General features: G+C 31.7%; 1 protein-coding gene across 1 annotated transcript in view; it reads left to right on the forward strand.

Annotated features, from left to right (window-relative positions):
- Window positions 1-16,222: 16,222 nt before the first annotated feature.
- LOC110036698 (L-ascorbate oxidase homolog) overlaps window positions 16,223-20,233 on the forward strand; it is a 17,239-nt gene continuing 13,228 nt past the window's right edge. Inside the window, 3 exon segments of the mRNA XM_020741209.1 lie at window positions 16,223-16,615; window positions 16,710-16,819; window positions 20,066-20,233. The exon segment at window positions 20,066-20,233 is cut by the window's right edge and continues 1 nt beyond it. Of these exon segments, the coding sequence (XP_020596868.1) occupies window positions 16,484-16,615; window positions 16,710-16,819; window positions 20,066-20,233 (410 nt within the window). The 5' untranslated portion in view covers window positions 16,223-16,483.

Raw genomic sequence — 20,233 nt, forward strand, 5'->3', positions numbered from 1 at the left:
TTTTCTTCTTCTCCTCCCCTCTCAAGTGAAGAGAGGGAGTCTATTTATAGCCTTTTGAGGAGGGGCATTTTGGTGTTTTGACATGTAACCCCCCTAACCACCTGATCGAACAGTCCATGATGACTCCCCTTTGTTATAGGTGATTTTTTTTTTATGGATTCGGGTTCCTTGTGACCTTAGAATTTATCAATCTTAGGCTCATTAGATTACACTAGATAAGATGCTCAATTTGATTATAATTATGTCCAATTTGGAGTCCATTTGACCATTCAATTAATGTTCAAAACCTCATGAGTTGATCTGGGTTTGATTGGATCTGAATTGAACCAATTTTGACATTATTGGGTTGGTCTTCTCGAGGCGGCCAGTTTGACTATAAAATTCTTCAAATTGAGGCACATATTATCTTGAATTTGAATTTGGAAGATCTTTTTCAAAGATTGCATTGAGTTCCTTGCGTGATAAAAAACTTATTGATGACACATTACAAGTGATGTTGTTTGGGAGATTAAGCAATCAATGTCGAGCGACACTATAGAGGAGATTGTATTTAAACAACTATAGTCGGATGATAGTGGTCTAGCAGTTGGCAAATGTGGTTGGGCATTAGTCAGGTAGTAGCGATCTGGCATGGTGGTCATGAGACAATAACCCATTAGTTATTGCTAGATGATTGTGGTTTAGTGATGACAGTGGTTTGATAGTGGAAATGAGGTGGCAGTGTTCGACTATGGTAGGGCACTGAGGGTCCAAGAGTAGTAATGGCTAGGCAGCAATGATGTGATTGTGGTAGAATGATAGAGCTCATAATCTTTCAGACCTTAAAGCTCCATTGAATCTTCTCTTTAGGTCCAAGTCCCCACTTAAAGTTAACATAATCAAGTGCCTTTTATGAACAAATGACAGAGATAACGATTGCGGTGGCTATACCACATGGGATGGATGTATAAAGCTGGCAATGTGTAGAAGATCAATTTGTTGTCTTGGTGGAGGGAAAACTTCAGTTTGATGTTGTGAAGGATTTGTATGGATGTTCTTGAGTTCGACCACCCCAATTGCTGTTAAATCTTGGGTTAAGTGAACCCCCTTTTATTGTGTTGGTACTAGCTGTTGAGTTCTTACGCAGGATTCTAATGATTTTATTTTGAGATATCTCCATTCTATAAGCCCAGTCTTACAGGGATGGAGTTCATGCATCATCACTAGCACGATAATGATTGTCTGGGATGGAAAATATAAAGGCTTGATGATTTTGGTTCAAATATTATTCCTTGGAATGATAGATATTGGAGCGAGATGCTTTATTATTATGAGTTTTACGTCTGTCAGTCATCAGAGAAATGCTTGTGCAGTAAACAAATGTGAGGTGGTTTCTCACAAATTGCATCCAAGTGAAATGGTTGTAATTAAACCTAACATGTGCTTTTTATTTTTCATTAGAATTGTATGGTACGCATGCAATGCCTTTTTTTTTATTACTTTTTATGAAACAATTTTATCAAATTCACATATTGAAATATATCATGTTGCATAATCAAGTTCTTGAACTCCTAAAATTATAGAAAAAATATATGTACAAAATACAAGCCATTACGTTCTTCTAAAGTATGTTTTCATATCAACTAAAAGTAGCTATTGAAAATTTAGATGGAGGATTAATCTACCATTGATAATCAATTTAGATCTATAATTTAACGGAATAATAAATTCAATTGGCTCTATTAATATTTTAAACGTGTTCCCATCGTCCTCTGTAAAAGCAATAAAATGTGATGGCTGTTTATTATATAAGAAGTTGATGAAAAAACCAAAAGTTTATGATTAGTTAACCTCAACGTACCCCCTTCTTCAATATAGGTCATAGAATAAAAAATTTAAATAACAGGTGAAAGTAATTCTTTTAAGAGATTTAGTTGGTGAAAAAAATTTATAATATAAGTAATTATATATACATATAGGGGACAATATCCAGTGGTGGAACCAACCTCTCTTTTGAGTGTGTGTGTGTGGGCGTGGGCGGTGGGCTCAATGTGGGAGAGGCTAGGGCAACGAAGGGTAAAGTGATATTTCAGGTCAATTTATATAAGGAAAAAAATTAAATTTATGGTGGGTCAATTGACCCCTCTGGACCCTATCTGGGTTTGCCCCTGACAATACCCTCCCCACACGTCCATCTAATTACATCATTGACAATAAAAAATTACATAGCATGCTTGATATACTACATGAGAAACATACTTCGATAAAGCTAAAATAAGCTACAATAGTGATTTTAACCGCATCTAAAATTCTAGCATAAATTAAAAATCTACGGACAATACTTAAGCATCACAAAACCTTATGTTAGCTGTTTGAAAACCACCACTATGGCTCCAACCACTGCATAACTAGAATACTTCCGACAATTTAAACCACTGGTGAAGACAGTTTAAAAAAAAAAAAAACTTTCATTTAATTATATGGAAAATTGGACATGTAGACAATTATTCAAATAAATACTCATACATTCAATATTTCAATATATAATCTACTACATGATTACATCACAACAACAATAAATACTAGATACATTCATAATTAAGTATATCGAAAAAGCTTTAACTTTGGAAAAGAAAATAAAAAATAATATGTCAACAAACAAATAGTCTACTAACACATTAATATCTCTAGCAAAATAATTAAAAATTGTTCATCACGATAACATTTTCAAATTAGTTACAATCACACATGAAATCCATAAACGTTGAAAATTCTTCATAACTCTTTCAATGTGTTTATCTTCTAAAGATTGTTGATTGTCTCCCTTCAAATAAGAGATATATTATTAAATCATAATACAATAACGAATTATAATATTATGAAATATTTTAACTCCAAATTTCATGCACATTGTAAGAAATGTCAGATGGTAAAAATATATATGAAATTCTTGCATAAAGCTTCTCATCTTGTATCTTAAAAATGCAACTCATCGGGTTTGACAACTCGAGTGCAATTACTACCTCTATTATTCTTGTGGCTGTGCTATGTGGGAAAATTTGGATGGAATAACTCCAAACCCTTAAGTCCAAACTCTACTTAAGGCTGAGGACCCACTTGCATGACACCCTCTGATTCATCTCTATGTTGTCATCCTATAATGTTGAACTTTCTTCTACAAGGAGATCACAAGCTTGCACCTAAAGTGCATGTTTGTAATTAATTTACATATAAATTTAAATAAATAAACTTATCAATATGCATAAGCAAAATCAATTATACATATTCGGGTCTTGCATTTTCAAAAGATCACAATCCATTTTTACACATTATGTTTATCATCTATAATTATAATCTATCATATGTGGCTTAAATTAATAAAAGATATTAAAAACTAATATACAATGATTTATTAATTATCTTCTAGAATTATAACCTATCTCATATTATTTCTTTTTTTATTCTAATATAACTCAATCGACCTATCATATGAGGATATGTTTGTTTTTTGTATTATCGCTTTTTCGGCAGCCCTCTTCTGACTTTTTGTGTGAAATTTAGTAAAATTAAATTTGCAAATAATGTTGACCTTGTCACCTAATTATCAAAATAGAACATCAAACTTTTAAATTTTAATAAAACTTGACTTTCAATAACTCTGTGAGGGGCATATCTAAAGTCACATTTACCATTGAAGTGTTGCTTTTGTCTACGAAATAATTGATCAGTAGGCAACCAACATTAATAACATCAGCAAGAAAGTTTTTTAATCCTAAACAACTAAAACGACTCTATTTTCTCTATACAACATGGATAAACAAATCTATCTTTCACACTCCATCCAGATAATATACCATATGCTGGGAAATTATTGATAGTCAATAACATGTTTCACGTAGTATAAAATTCTGTCTGGTTGCAGCTCATAAGACTACACTTCATGTGATAAATCATGTAACTCGGTGATGAATGGCTATAGGCAGATATCAATAGTATAAATGAAAGAGATCTGTTTCATTTCAATCTAATGAGAAAAGTTAAGTGGGGCCAAAAACATTGGCCATATACTCTATGTATTAATCATAAGCTTCAAAGAAATAAATCGATCAACTACTAAATCAATAAGTATATTTTGAGGATCTCAAGCAAAATCAGGATACTTAGATTCATATTATTGACAAGCTTCTCCATCAATAGAATATGGCAGTAGTCTATCTTTGTTTTATCCCTATGGAATTTCATAGCATGTCTTCAAGTGTTTTTTTTTTTTTTGTTTTAAATAATCATTGTAATGTGGGTGTTAATAAAAAATATCATACAATTTTAGTTGACCTTAATTTGATATTTGATTAGTAGCACATTGTGAAGAACTACATATATTATATATGTCTTTATTTGATTGATCTTTTCACAATAGAATATAATCATCCAAACATGTGTGTATCTTCACAAAACATAGATTAAATGATTTTATATTTTCTTTTAACTTTGTATGATAGTAATACTGTTGCTAATAAGTTTTGCTTTAAGAGTTATTTTCTGTAGTGATATATGATACAACTCCATTGTTAGAATCTTTGAATCTCATGATCTCAATATTTTTTCCTCTTAAAACGTAATTAAATTTAGAATTATATTCACTCAAAATCCCATTGAGAAAACAAAAATGCATACAAATTTAGTCATTTTTTATTCACAATAAAGTGTATATAAAATATAACATCAAAACACAAAAATCATTCATATATAACCATAATGATGATTATAATCGGTGCATTTGGTGTGCTATCAAATCAAATAATTAGAGAGGACCCATCTAAATAGTAAGTTAAAAATATTAACTTCATTAATAACATCATAATTTTTTTTTTATTCCAACAAAATGAGCACTTGAATCTGATAAATTAAATTTATTCATTTTATTTTTAATTATTATGCTACTTTTTATTTGAGGGGCAATTACATAAGATCAAATGAGACATTGTTATTTACAATCAAGCACCATCTCTCATCCATTTTCCAAATTCTCACTCAAAAATCAAAATTCATGTTAAAGTTCCTATCCATATATTCCAATTTTATCAAATTCTAGATAGTCTGATCATGACACACACAAATATATTGATTTGATAGTTAAAAAAATATTTAATTTATAAATATCAATATTTCTAATACTTAATTTTCAAAAAAAAAAGTCTTAAGGATAATAGATATATATATATATATATATATATATGATTCAAACTTATAAGTTCACGTGAGAAATTAAACTCTCAATAATTATCTGGCTGTTTTAATATGCTACATATTCAACACAGTAACAACATAGCGTCGCCATTCACTTGCATTTATTAGTTTCAATACAGCTAGCAAAGCGTCACATGGTACTCGGCAATGCTCATCATACCTAACGAACTTGCCAACCAATATGTCGTTATTTTCTCGAGAATTCTTGAAAAGTCGGCCACCGAAAAAAGAAAATCCAAGCACGAGTATGAGAACTCGTGAAGAAGAAACTTCAGTTTCTTTTTTTTTAGTCATTACGTATCCGTTGCTTACAAATGAAATTAGATTTATAAGGTGGGCGTTTGGTGTTCACATACCATATATTTGACCCTTATATTTATACTCTCAAAAGCATGTACCTGCCCTCGTATAATCTAATTAAATTAATTTAGCAGTATTATCCAATTTATTTTTTATATGATTAATCCCCAAAATATTTTAGATAATAAAGCATATTTACGTATATAGTTAATTAAAAACAGTCATTAATTTCAACTTGCACTCATTATTATATTCCTTTATCCAAATATTGAGAAAATAGAGATGAGAGAGATCAATGTTTAAATCAATATAATTAACTAAATTTTGAAAATAAAAAATATTGATGGGGGCATTAGCATACATACCACCCAATTTCTATGTATTTGCATATCTAACATCTAAGTATGCATAGTTTATGTTTATACCATTCAATTCTTTCCTATCACATCAAAAATATCATTTTATTAATTTAAAAAATGTGAAATATGTCTTTTCATATACAGATAAGATATATATATATATATATATATATATATATATGATTATATATAAGTTTAGGTGTTAGATACTTAAATACAATGGAATTAACGCGATGAGTGTAAATCATTCAATATTATATTGAATAAATGTTAGCCCATAATTTTTTAGGAGAGAAAAAGTCTACCTTTTGGGAGCGTGATTAGCTCCCTCTTCCGGGCGTTACGCGTTGGAGCGCATTGGAAAAGCTCACGCATTATAAAACCAACGCAAGATACGGATCGGCTGCTCCTGCAAATGCTCCGTTGTCCACAACTCACGCTACACTTAAAACACAAGTCAATTCGAAGCGGTTCTCCTATTCATACGCTCCGCATGCAGTCTTACAATTCAGACTCAAGTCTCTAACTCGAGTTAAATCTACAGAAATGCGAAATTAAAGAAGTATGATATATTTATAATTTATATATATATATTAAAGAAGTTTTCCTTTATATGCCCATAATAAAAAAAATGGAGAAATATATGTCATTTGTTTTCTTGGAGAAACATTACATGAGTGGATTTTTGGTCTTATTTCGCTCCAATAATTTGACCCAAAAGGCATTTTAAAAACAGAGAAACTTAAAGCGGTGTCGCGACAAATGCTATGTCGATTTTGCGTCAAATAAATAGACACAAAAAACTTTACCTGAAAACGTTGAAATACATCTGATGCAAAATAAGACAAATCTACTGCAATTAACACACATTCTGTGTTTCTTGATTGAGGTGAATGTTTTGACACAAATTAGACTATAATTTGATGCAAATAACATAAAATACTCATCCTGTGCCCCAATCTGTATTTTCTTCTTCGCACCTCTCTTTTTCTGCACGAAACCCTCGCAACCTCCCACTTCTCTGTTTGAAATCTTCGTCCTCGCTTTCATCCCTCTCGCTCCCAGTTTTCGCTCAAAACTATCACCTTCGTGATTGAACCTTCACGATACAGTCGTCATTTGTTCTTGTCGGGAAGGCATGGAGCGGATAACAAAGACCATCAAAACTCCCATATTTCTCATCCATCTTCTCTACTCCTATCAGAAAATATCGAGAAAAGAAAGTCTATTTGTGCCATTCTTTTTCATTTTAAATTTTGAAAATTGAATTGGGTCTTGCATAGGTAACGAGGTATGTATGTAAGAATTAAAGTGTAGCCGTTATGAAAATATATACATAAGAAATGAGTGGTATGAATAACAATCTTCATAAAAATTGAAGTTTAGGTATTAGCCATGTATATACATAAGTATTGAGTGATGTGTAGGAAAACCTAACTGCATAGGTAATGTGGTATGTATGTAAAACTTGAAGCTTAGGTTTTAGGTATATATATATGTATACACTCCTAAGAATTGAGTTGTGTGTGTGTGTGTGTGTGTGTGTGTGTGTGTGTGTGTGTGTGTGTGTGTGTGTGTGTGTGTGTGTGTGTGTGTGTGTGTGTGTGTGTGTGTGTGTGTGTGTGTGTATAGGTGTGTATATATATATATATGAAGATCTTCTTAAAAAATGAAGTTTAGGTGTTAGACATGTATATACATTAAGGGGATGCTCTTAGTAGAATTCAAGTTGGTTGTTTAAAGTGGAGGAATGCATTAGGTCTATCGTTCAAAGTAATGGTGATATAGATGACGACGTTATTAGTAGAATTCACATTGGTTAGTTAAAATGGAGGAATGCATTGGCCTTATTGTTCAAGGTGATGTAGATATAGTTGGGAATTTATTAGTGAAATTCTAGTTGGCCGATTGAAGTGGAGAAATGCATTAAGACTGTTGTTCAAAGTGACAGTGATATAGATAGGGATGCTATTAGTAGAATTTACGTTGATTGGTTGAAGTGGAGGAATGCATTGCGTCTAGTTTAAAGTGATGGTGATATAGATGAGGATGTTATCAGTAGAATTCACGTTGATTGTTTGAAGTGGAGGATTGCTTTGGGTCTGTTGTTCAATGTCATGGTGATAGATTGGGATGTCATTAGTAAAATTCAAGTTGGTTGGTTGAAGTGGAGGAATACATCAGCTCTATTGTGTGATAGAAAAATATCGCTCAGGCTAGAAAGAAAATTTTATAATATGGTGTTGAGATATGAAATGTTCTATGGCGCAGAATATTCGTCTTTAAAAGAGAATCATAAGAAAAAGTTAAGTGCTACTGAGATGAAAATGCTTAGTTGAATGAGTGGCTTGATATTTAGAGACAAAACTATAAATGGATATATATATGATAAGGTTGTCATAGATTGAGTGACGAACAATATTAGAGAGATATTTGTGATATGGATTGGTCACATTAAATGTCGATCTTCTTATTAGTCTTACGAAATCCCAAGATCTGCTTGGCTAAGTAGTGACAACTTCACCGGATGAAGCGTGCTACTTCAAAGAGGTTCCCGGCATCATTTTCTTCAATGAAAATTAGCTCCTTTAACCATTAAGCATAATTGATCATCCATTGTACATATTGATCAATATTAACTAGTTGTTATTTTCTTTAATAGTTGCATTATACTACAAAGCTACATCTATCTTGTATATAGATTTTTTGCAATTTGAGAGCATGGATGTATAACATATTATATCCATGAAGAAAAATACTAATTGATGAGTTCTTGAATGATGTTGAGGAATTTGTGCAGGTGACATCACAGTTGTCCATTTATTATTGAGAGGGTAAGTTTCAATGTTCTTATGTGAAGCACAAAAACAAGTGCAATTGTGACTCGAAGAAATTAAGTTGGTTCTTTACCGCAAGGGATTTAAACCAAATTATTAGTACTTGACTGCACATGGTGAGCAAGAAGTCAAGTTGGTGCCTCTACATTTTATGGCCCTCCAATAGAGGAATACGATCTTGACACATGAAGAAATGATTCTTGATGCTCACAGAGCACATTTTGTTGAAAGTGTTCCACAAAAAAGTAAAACAATGGACAACGAATTGCAATAGTTTTATGACTTAGTGAAAGTTGCACAACAATCTTTATTGGAGGTTGCACTATATATGGAGTTATCAGTGGCAAAAAGCATAAACCAAGAACATCCTCATATAAATGTCCAGTAAGAGCATCCATAACTAAAGCAAAAAGATGATTGTCCATAACTGCGAGCGTTGGAGCGGTGAAGTCGTCGGAGCTGGGGTCGCTAAAGGTACGGTCGCGGGGGAGTTGCGAGAGGGGAGTGGAGGATTAGGGCACGAGGAGAGACCGAGACCTCGAGAGAGAGGATTAGGGCACGACCGGCGGCGTCCTGTTTTGGTGGTATAAAGGATTCTTTCGACGGCTTACAAACGACATAAAATCCATCGGTTATTAACATTAATACTGATAACATTTTCCATCGTTTATTAGAAAACCTTCTTGGTTAACACCCCGCCAAATGGCTGGTTAGTAAATAACAGACGATAATCCTATATTATCATCAGATTTACCATCATTTTGAGTCTAAGTCCGACACAAATTTACTTTATTTCTATAGTGAAAGGTGTCCAAAACTTTTATTTAGATCAAAATATCCCTATATTTTATCAAAAAATTCAGAACTTACATGTTTTTTATCGTAAGACCTCTATATTTATTGTTGTTTGCATCACATACTTCTCAGATTCCGACAATAAATATCTTCAAAATTGAGGGATCTTAGGTTCATTAAAATTTTCTTATTAAGATGCTTATTTTGACTCCAAGCACATAAAAATTCGGATTGCATTTGATCATTTACCTTTAGACTTTGTGTGTTTTACTCGAGCCTACTTGAAATCATATCAAATCGTTCTTGATACAGTTAACTTTCTCTCAAGTAATAGCATCTCAAACTATCTCATAAGCTATTGTTGGAGCTTCTTTCTTTCAAGTCAAAAAATTTACGTCAATATCCATTTTTTATCCATAATATTGTTTAAGCCCAAATTTTGCCACCTAAGAAGTAAATGGGAAGGGAAAAAGACTCAAAATCAGAAATTTTTTACTGTGAAAGGCCAAAAAAAAAAAAAAAAAAAAAAAATTAAACATGCATTGATACCATGCACACAGCATCCATATCTGATGGCATGCATGCAAAACTATGTGCGTTTGCGCCAAAGTTAAAGCTAAGGTTAACATGAACCTCCAATGGGATTCTTCATTTGCACTGAAGGAATCTCAATTGCGATTATTCATTTTTGTCAAAATACTGTAATATTAACATTAGTCCAAGGGCCTTATCGTTAAACAAAATAATAATAATAATAATTTACTGCAATACTATTCACTAGTTGACTAAAAAAAAACATAGTTTAATGATTAATGAAAACCTTAGAAACTGAACCATTTAGATAAATAAATGAAAAAGAAATTACATTTATTTTTCCGGCGCTAGGAGTAGGTTTTCGGGACGTATACAGATAAAAAAAATAAGACTTCTATGTCACGAGACATGCTCATGCAGCTCAACTCAACTATTGAAACAAAATGTATGCCTTAGCACGCCAAGGAGATGAGTGAGGATAATGTAAAATGTATAAATATATTTTGTTAACATGATGGGTGCAGCAAACAGAAACTACAAAAAGAATTTGTTGTGTTGTGATATATAATTTTTGTTAAAAGTGGAGTTTGGTCTTTTCAATGATAGAAATACAAATATTTCAACTACTAATTTGCTTCATCAAACATTAATGATGATTAATTATCTATGATGTCAAGTTTGTGGCTTACTATTCATATCAACTTCTTTGTTTTAAATGATGACGTGTCAAGCCTATTTTTAATGCAATTGAAATGGTTTATAAATAAAAAATTGCTACAAACACCTTCTCAATCAAACACTAATCCTACAACAAGAACTAAGCCTGTAGGAATCTTAATGCTCATTGATTTATGACAACTCGTGGATTATAATTATAATTAGATTGAACCCTCTAGAATCACTACAGGATTTATGCCAATTACAGTCGGACTAATTCGATGCTAATAAGGGGAAAATCCAATGCTAAAATGGAATAGCATCGTATTTGCGTCTGAAATTTAGTCTTCGTTGTTAATCAGTTTCGGCAGTCCCCGCTTTGCTGCAACATTAAACTTCAAAAGTTGTGTCGAACATTCGAGGACCCTAATTTGCGTTATTTTAATGCCGGACTGTTTTGAAGAGCAAAGCGTCGAAAAAAATCGAAGAATTAGCGTTGGATTTGCCGACGCAAGTCCGATGCAAATCCGTAGCAAAAAAATAAAAGATCAATCAGATTATCACAGCCGATACCAAACAAATACGAATAGCATAACGATTTATTTATCCATCATCACAACTCATAATCTATAGTACAAACAAGTATCAAAATTGAAAAATAATAATAATGTAACAATTGTTAATCTAAAGATAAAACTCCTAATCATCCTCCTCTCTCCCCTTCTCCTCCTCCTGCTCCTCATCCATAGAACCTATAAGCTACTTGTCCCAATGATATGCAAGACTCTCCGTCAGGCGTGCTAGAGTCTCCTTAACTCTTTGTTAGCCTTCACGCATTCGACGTAACTCTTCATTCATAGCACTGACTCGCCTGGCAAGCTCATCATTCTGCGTTTGCAATGATCTCGTGTCCCATCCACAAGAATATTGCTGCATGGGAGAGATCGGCCTCGAATGCTACGCCCTTCACACCCAAGCCTTATATCCTCTCAGTTTCCTTCCCCGCCACCTGCATCCATAGCTCAAAATCAAACTGCGCACTAGTAGACTGGCCACCTCTGTTAATGGTGGGTATCAGGGTCTGGAACTCCAATTCCCTCTATCTCTCTAGGAGCTACTCGTGCTCCTCATACATAAAGAAAACCAATGATTAATTGTCATTTTTAACATTAATAGTAAAAAATATATATAGAAAAGTCAATTTTTTACTTACACTGATCTGACGAGAGAGGTCAGAGACCCACTATCCGGACATGCAATACTGTAGTTGTAGGCAGACGACCAAGCTTCTTATCCTGTTTACATTAGAAAACGGTAAACATCAACCATTGAATTTTTCAATATATAGAGAATCTTATCAGCCTCCAGTAGTGCTCCGTGTGGGGGCTTTAGCCTGTAATGTGGAGTGCAGCGCCCTTGGCCCCCTTGAGCATTCAGATCTGCTGGTTTTATAAAAAATATAGGCCCATAAGTCTTATATAAATATTTTAAATGTTGTATTTTTTTTCTCTTAATTCACTTTGGGCATATCTTCCTTGGGCCAATAAGATCTTGTTGTATTCTATAGAATTGCTTTATAAAAAATCCTTTCAGTTTATTAACAAACTCTCTATAGATAGAATCTAAGTTCATTTTCACCTTATAGAAATTTTCACTAGATGTACTTCTTACTCTTTATGTGCTCTGTTACCTTTAAACCCCTCTGGGCCTAGGATCCCTTTTTGTTAGAATTATAGCTTACAACCATTTTGTGCCCAATTAGAGATATAAACTAACATCTTTAATTACAAATATTATTGGCCATATATCCAAAATATATTAAACATTAAACTTACAGGAATGTCAATCTTTGATTTCCTAGTACAAAATAACGCATGAGTGATACTTCATATAATGTAGATCTAATCTCTTGGATGGATACTTAAATTACCTCTACTTTTTTAACCAAAAATTTTTAAGGTCTCCACTAAGGAATGTTTCTGGTACTTTTCTTCATAATTTTTATTCTCTCATGTGGAACCTTCCCACTATGAATATTGACTTAATTTCTATGTTACTTTTGTATATATTTAGGCGAAAATATATATATTTAAAAACTAAAACTAGTATCTTATCTATCTATAAATTTATGCTTGTATATATAATGGTAGAACTTAGCTGCCATATTATAATTTACATTTTTGTGTATTTGCACAACAAATATGTCTTGTTTATTTCTAAATTATTTTTCATGTAAAAATTACTTATTTACTTGGGTGCCGCACTAAAGTTTGCATTTTTTATTTATTTATTATGACTATAATTGGCTTAGAATTTATGTTATATGAGTTGGCTCTTAAAAATAAAAACTTTAAAAAATCAATCATTGAGCAAAAAAAAAAAATAGCTTATAATTTTAATAGCTTATTAATTTATGCAAATTTTTCAAAATTAAATAAATTAATAATCTCCTTTTTGACCTAGCTTATACAATTAAGTATTTAACAGCTTATTTTATTCATAGAAATATACTTATTACAAATCAATATTCAAACCATTCTAATTAAAGTACATATATGCATGCATTTTGTTTTATGTATTAAAATAATTATCCATCTTAAGGATTGATAAAAATAATTTTGTATTGGTGAGTGAATATCAACACTCACATAGTTGAATAACTTAGCTTTTATATGAATCATAAAACTCATTTCTTTAAATTAAAAGAAATTAAAATACATCTGCCTATTTTATATTTTCATAACGACCATAATGCAAGGTTTATAAAAGCCAAAGTGGATTATCTGTTTGGGGCAGCTTATTTGGTACGGTGGCGTTTTGAAAACGCACATTGCCTATTTGGGTAAACTGCATTTTAACAGCTTATGTGTTTTCAAAATGTTGAAAATTGCATTTTCACACCGCACCTATCTAGGTGCGATGACAACTTTCTGGCAGCGATTTGATTTTTCCAAAAAAAATAAAAATTTGTAATAACCACCGCATCTAGGTTATCAACAAATTATTTTTAATTAGTTTATCAGCAAATTATTCAATAAGCTGCAGCTGCCCCAAACATACCCTTAGTTTTGTGGTTTATTTCAATTGCGATTACAATATTAGTGCGTTGGGCTTTCTTAGCCATATTAAAAATACAAATACATCTATTTAATTTCGTTTAATTTAGGTACAAGTTATTATCATAGTATTAGTTCTCCCCTTTTAATTATAAGTACTAATTTTCGTTTTTTAACCTTTTGTTTATTTTATTTTGGTTAAATATAAGGTCTACATTTAAAATAAATTTGGCAACTGATATACAAATAAAATTAAAATTCCAATCGAGGATAATTTGAGCATCTTTTGGTTACTTAAAATCTTGATCTCCTTCTCTTTTTTTTCTTTTTCCTTCACACAAAATAAGTCATTCCAATGTTGAGCCAGTCTCTTATTAAATTTTGACAATAAATTATCTTTAATAATCTTTGAATTTATAAAATTATTTATCATCATTTTAATCATAATTTTTCTTAAAAAGTAATTTTCTTAAGATGTAAGTAATATAAGGGTTTATAATAAATAGGCACTTACATCTTAGATGATAGTAAATACAATTCAATTATTTTATGTAGATGAAGAGAAAATATTTGAGAATATTAACCATTTTTATTTCTATGCCCATAGTAAGAATTTAATTTTATTGTATTTAGAAATTCTAGCAATCTATATATGATTTTTAATTAAGAAAATGAATTCTTAAGACTAAAATTATAATTATATTTTGCATCTAAAGTTAGGAACAATATTTCTATTATTTGAAGGTGTACAATAATTTTCATTAAGTTAAGTTCATTTGATAAACATTCTTAAAGTTTTAGGTGATTATTATATGGTTATCGTATTATATGGTTTTCATCACACTAAATAGTTTTAACCATTTAGTAAAAACTAATAATAAAAAATTAGCAAAATATTTTTTTATTTATTATATGACTATATATAGTTTGCATTAAATTCTTAACAGACATATTACAATAAAATAACTTTGGATCAAATAATCATGGTTTCTAATATAAGAATTATGAATTAAAATTTTAGTAAATCAGATTAGATGAGACGTTATAAAATATTACTATTCTAAAAGAGAAACACAATGACTTGCCCTAAACCAACAATAAAAAGAAAACTACGCTTCACTGAATAATAACATATCTTGAGGAAAAGATCTAATTTATTCCTTCACATATTGGCTCACATGATTGAATTCTTATCCTAAAATGGGTTGTACCATTAGAAGATTAATGTCTCAATTAAAAGGCATGTAGATGTTAAGCTAAGATGACATAAAATTTAAGTAGGTGACCTTATAATTTTTTTAATTTTTTGTTTACGGAATCCTAATATAATCTAACTTGGGCTTCATGATTGTACTTTAATAGAGGTGAATATAAGAGACTGTACAATATGGACACTATTTGTGATCTCTTATTTATAGAAATAGATTGGGTTAGAGTGTTACAGATATTTCTAAATGTTTAGATATAATGAGAAGAAAATTACACAACAAGATGTATCAATTATTTTATGTAAAATATACATAGATATGTAGTCTTATTATAACTATTATCTAGACTAGCATCTTTGAAAGATCAATAAATTGTTTTAATAGCCGAGTTTTGATTGACTATGTTAGGTTGAGTTGAGTTCACATTTGCCCTAAATAGTTTGACTTAGTTTTAATGAATTATCTTTAGCCATATCGTCGAGTCCTTCAAATATTTCTATTGTGCACGCACCTCAATTATTTTGATCCAAACTCAAATAGAATTGTGCTTTCAAAACAAAACTTGAAGTTAGATAAGAGGATTTGTTGCACTAAATTAATCCAAACAAAATTAAGTCAAAATTAAATCAAACTGAATTATCATTTTTTCATTATAAATTAACTCAAACTTAATAATAACATTTTGTTGATATTACAGGTTGGTATGTCCAATAGGATTAATTCGCTCATTTTATATCAAATTAATGCTAGCAGTCATAACTCAAAACCAAATTGTTTACCCATTTAATTAGTTGAATTAGGAATGTTATCTTTAACCAGAGTGTTTTTTTATCTTAAAGGCAGAGTTGCCCAAACTTCAATGTCCAATTGAAATGGAGAATACGAGTCTGGCTCAACATTAACTCAGGTAGATAGGTAGAGTTTGATCTGTCAATTAAAATAGCATGGGAGCTTCCTAGCATAGCTCAAAACGGACTCACTGAAGGGAGAAAATATTATACGCGGCGATTGCATGTCCGAGCCATAATTTGAATTAGTTGTCGTGTGATACAAGACAACGTGGTAGCATGTGAACCATAGTCGGAACATCCGGTGGGCCACATACAATATTTTTGCCACCAATCGAGTCGGTCGTCCGAACTGTGAGCCCTATCATCCAAACGTCGGGTTAGGACAATGAATTTATAATTACTATCTGAAAAATAAAATAATGTGAAAACTATCCTGAGGGATCCTTCCTCTGTGATTTCAGGGTTGGCATTAAAGTCTTCATGAAGGCCGGCTGTGGTGCATGTTAAGCCAATCTGTGATACAAAGGCTCAGCGGAAAGCAAAACCCGTCGCCTCATTTGCGCGTCGCGTGTAACCCCGCATTCATCCCAATTTATTTATAAACGGTATTATGATGACGAATTCCCCCTACTCCCGTGTTAAAACCGAACCGTTCCCCCCCGCACTCTTTTCCTCGCTGCCTTCCCCCAAAAAGTCTTCCCGAAGTCTGAGGGCGAGATCATGAAGGCATCCCCCGCCGCGCTTCTCTGCTTGCTTTGGATCTCCATCTCCGCCGTCGCCGAGGATCCCTACCGCTTCCTCGACTGGAATGTCACCTACGGCGACATTTACCCTCTCGGGATTAAGCAGCAGGTTCTCTTTTACTTATTCTCTGTTCCTGTCGATTATAGCCCGCATTCTTTCGTGGAGATCTCGATGTGCTCAACTTGCTCTGTTTCTTGGGCAGGGAATACTCATCAATGGGCAGTTCCCGGGACCGGATGTGGACTCCGTCACAAACGATAACATTATCATTAACGTCCACAATAGCTTGCCGGAGCCTTTCCTTATCTCCTGGTAAGTATAGAACTCGCTTCCATTTTTTATCTAATGTTCTTAAACTTTATGGCATGAATGTGCGATTTGTTCTGCGATTTGCTTTTTCTCTGAAGAAAATTACGCGGCTGTTAGTTAACTTGGCAAGGGGTTTGATGGGGATGGTGATCGTAATTGGTCGTATAGTGGAATTTCACTTTTTATGTCTTCTTCGAGAATGGGCAGTATAGCGACGGGTTTAAGGTGTTTTGTGACCATTACTTGCGCGTAAAACGATTTGTGTAAATAAAGAACAGGGCATTTGCATGCATACCTCCCAATTTTAAAGTATTTTCATACATGGCCCCTAAACATCGACTTTTACAATTATACTGCCCAAATTTTAGATATCACAAAATAAATCACTATTTAAACTTGTAAAAAGTGAAGTACATTTTTTCATGCATAGGAAGGATGGCAAATATGTAAAAGTTGGAAGTTTGGGTGTTATATATGTAAATACATAAGAATTGAGGGGTTTGTGTAGCTATAAGTATGTTTAAATTGTTTTTATTTATTTTGAGTGTGAAACACAATCATTATTTTTGAGAGATTTGAAAAAAATTGTTAAATTTGAAAACGAATTCTGTTGGCTTCCTATTAAAAAATAGATATAGCATACTTTAAAGCAAGCTTTCTAAATTTAAGTAACGCAATTACACCAAAGGGTGCTTTGTTTGAGTTTAAAATCTAGACCGCATGTTTCGGGTGATATAATAATTGATGGCATTCGAAAGGATTAAATATTTACCCTTAGAATCTTATAAATGCCCTGCCCAAATGATACACATAAATACTCACGGCGTTTACATATATACCACACAATTCTTATATTTTTACAATTCTAAAATGTAAAGTTTCATATATACATGCATAAACTTTAATTTTTTAATATCACATAAAAACCACTTTTATTTATTTTTTACAAGTGGGAGACACCTTTTCATGCATAAATTTATGACACTAAAATATTATTAATGTATTTTTAAAATTTCAGGTGTTAGATATATAAATACATAAGATTTGTGTGATATGTATGTATTTTCTCTAAATATTTTATGACAAATTTTATGTTATCAAATTATAAGATGAAGTAAGTAGTCATTCAATTTAGTTCAATTAATATATGATAAAGTGGTTTTAAAAAATGTATAATATTTAACTCAAGAGTAAAATTTGATTAAAATATCGACCTCCATTTTTCTATCCTATGATTATACAATTCAAAAAATAAAATAAAATAAAATAAAATAAAGAGCGGTAATTAACTACCTTGCTTTTTCAATTATCTAATTTGTTGGGCCACTAGGCCTCTGTCCACTCTCTAGTTCGGTCCAATTGTGTTTCCATTCTTTACCCCTTTTCTTGATGACGTCGTTGTGGGTCTACATTATGCGGGCCACTTAGCATAGGAACATTAATTTGATTTGCATTTTGGGGCCTCTTCGAATAGGAACTTCTAGGGTGTAAGGTTATTCTGATATAATTTTTATTAAAATGGTTTGAAATTATAAGATTTATTTTGAGATTATTATTTTATATGAAAATTTTCTATTGCATTGAGCTGAAAGCAAATTTAATATTTTTTAAGCTAATTATAACCAAAAATTATATTAGAATATTTTTTTATTAAAATTTTCTATTTGAGATATAATAAGATTGAGCTTATGTGTAAGATTTCAAATAAAAATCTCTTTTAGGCCAGAAACAACGAGTGTATTAGAGGTTGTGGTAATACATAATCACATCCAGGTACACTGGCTCGTTGGGTTGAGCGGGGGTGTCCAAAATTGACCTAACCCTAATTCAATAAACTAGAATTTGGTTTGACCAAAATAATTTTTGGGTCGGGTTTGAAACTAACGATCCAAGCTCATTTAGTTTAGATTTGAGTTGATCCGTCAACCATAAATTGATTTGAAATTAACTTGCAAACCCAAAATTGACTAAAAATTTTTAACTAAATAATTGTTATCCCTTATTTTAAACGGATTATACATGCCGGATCCAAGTTGATGTGTTGAAGGCAAGTTGAGATTGGGCCATAATTTTTTACCATATATAATTTTTATATTAGGTCAACTTTGTGTTAGACTAAATTTGACCTTGTTGAGCTGAACTGACACTCCTAAAATTGTGAATGTTGACGGTGTAATATTGTTTTTCTAAACAATAATAAATTATTTTTGTAGATATTTTTTTTTTTTTGCTTTTTGACATATTCTTCAGTTAATGCCAAAGGATTAAAATTAGCATTTGCTTACAGAGTAGGATTTATTTATTTATTTATGTAAAATCAGATCATTTTTTATAAGCTGAAAATTTTAATCTGCAATTTTCTTATATCAAAAAACATCTATTAAAAAGTACTGATCAAAAGTCTTTAAAATGTTCAGATTCATTTTTTATAATATCAATGATTTTCAGTTCATCCATGACAAAAAATTATATGAAAATATTCTAATATTATTTTTAATAATAGTAATAATGATTAGGTTGAGCTAATTTATAGATTCAACTAAAAAATTGTTTGGGCCAAAAATGGTGACTGTATCTGGACAAATTATGCTGTCACTAAAATCAAGCCGAGGTTCACTTGCTCGTGGGGTCGAGGATCTTGACGGTGTAACACTCATTTTTTTCTCAACAATTGAAACCTTCTTTTGCTTGATTTGAGCATTTGGCACTTTAATGTCTTATAATTTTTAAGAGATAAAATAATAATATTTCTGATGCCATATCAAAATAATAAAAAATATAAAAATATTTTAAATTTTGAGTTATTTACATACATAACATCTGAAACATTAATATTTACAAATCTAACACTCTTCATCCATTTCCAAAATTTACACTTAAATATCAAAATTTAAGTAAGACTCCCCCTCATAATTTTTAGTTTTATAATATTCTCAATAGTTTATTCGTGATACATATAAATATATTGATTTGATAGTGTAAAAATAAAAAATAATTATAATAATTTGTAAATAGTAATATTTAAGATGATATGCATGTAATTATCCCTTAAAATTTTCAGTATTCAGACAGGGAAAAAAGAAATTTAAAACTTTGTAACTTTATTAATGCCATGTGTTATTACAAAATCCAAAGCTCTGGCAGCGCTGCCTTTTAACTGTTAAAACAGCCACCGACACTTAAATTTGACGTTTTTTTTAGTAGAAATTGAACGGCTCTGATTGATTGATGCAAACATGGGTGTGACAGGAACGGGGTGCAGCAGCGGAGGAACTCGTTCGAGGATGGTGTGTACGGGACGACATGCCCGATCCCGCCCGGGAAGAACTTCACCTACATCATGCAAATGAAGGATCAGATCGGCAGCTTCTTCTACTTCCCGTCGCTGGCTTTCCACAGAGCCGCCGGGGGAGTTGG

This window comes from Phalaenopsis equestris, unplaced genomic scaffold (genome assembly GCF_001263595.1).
Source record: "Phalaenopsis equestris unplaced genomic scaffold, ASM126359v1 Scaffold000002, whole genome shotgun sequence".
NCBI lineage: Eukaryota > Viridiplantae > Streptophyta > Magnoliopsida > Asparagales > Orchidaceae > Phalaenopsis > Phalaenopsis equestris.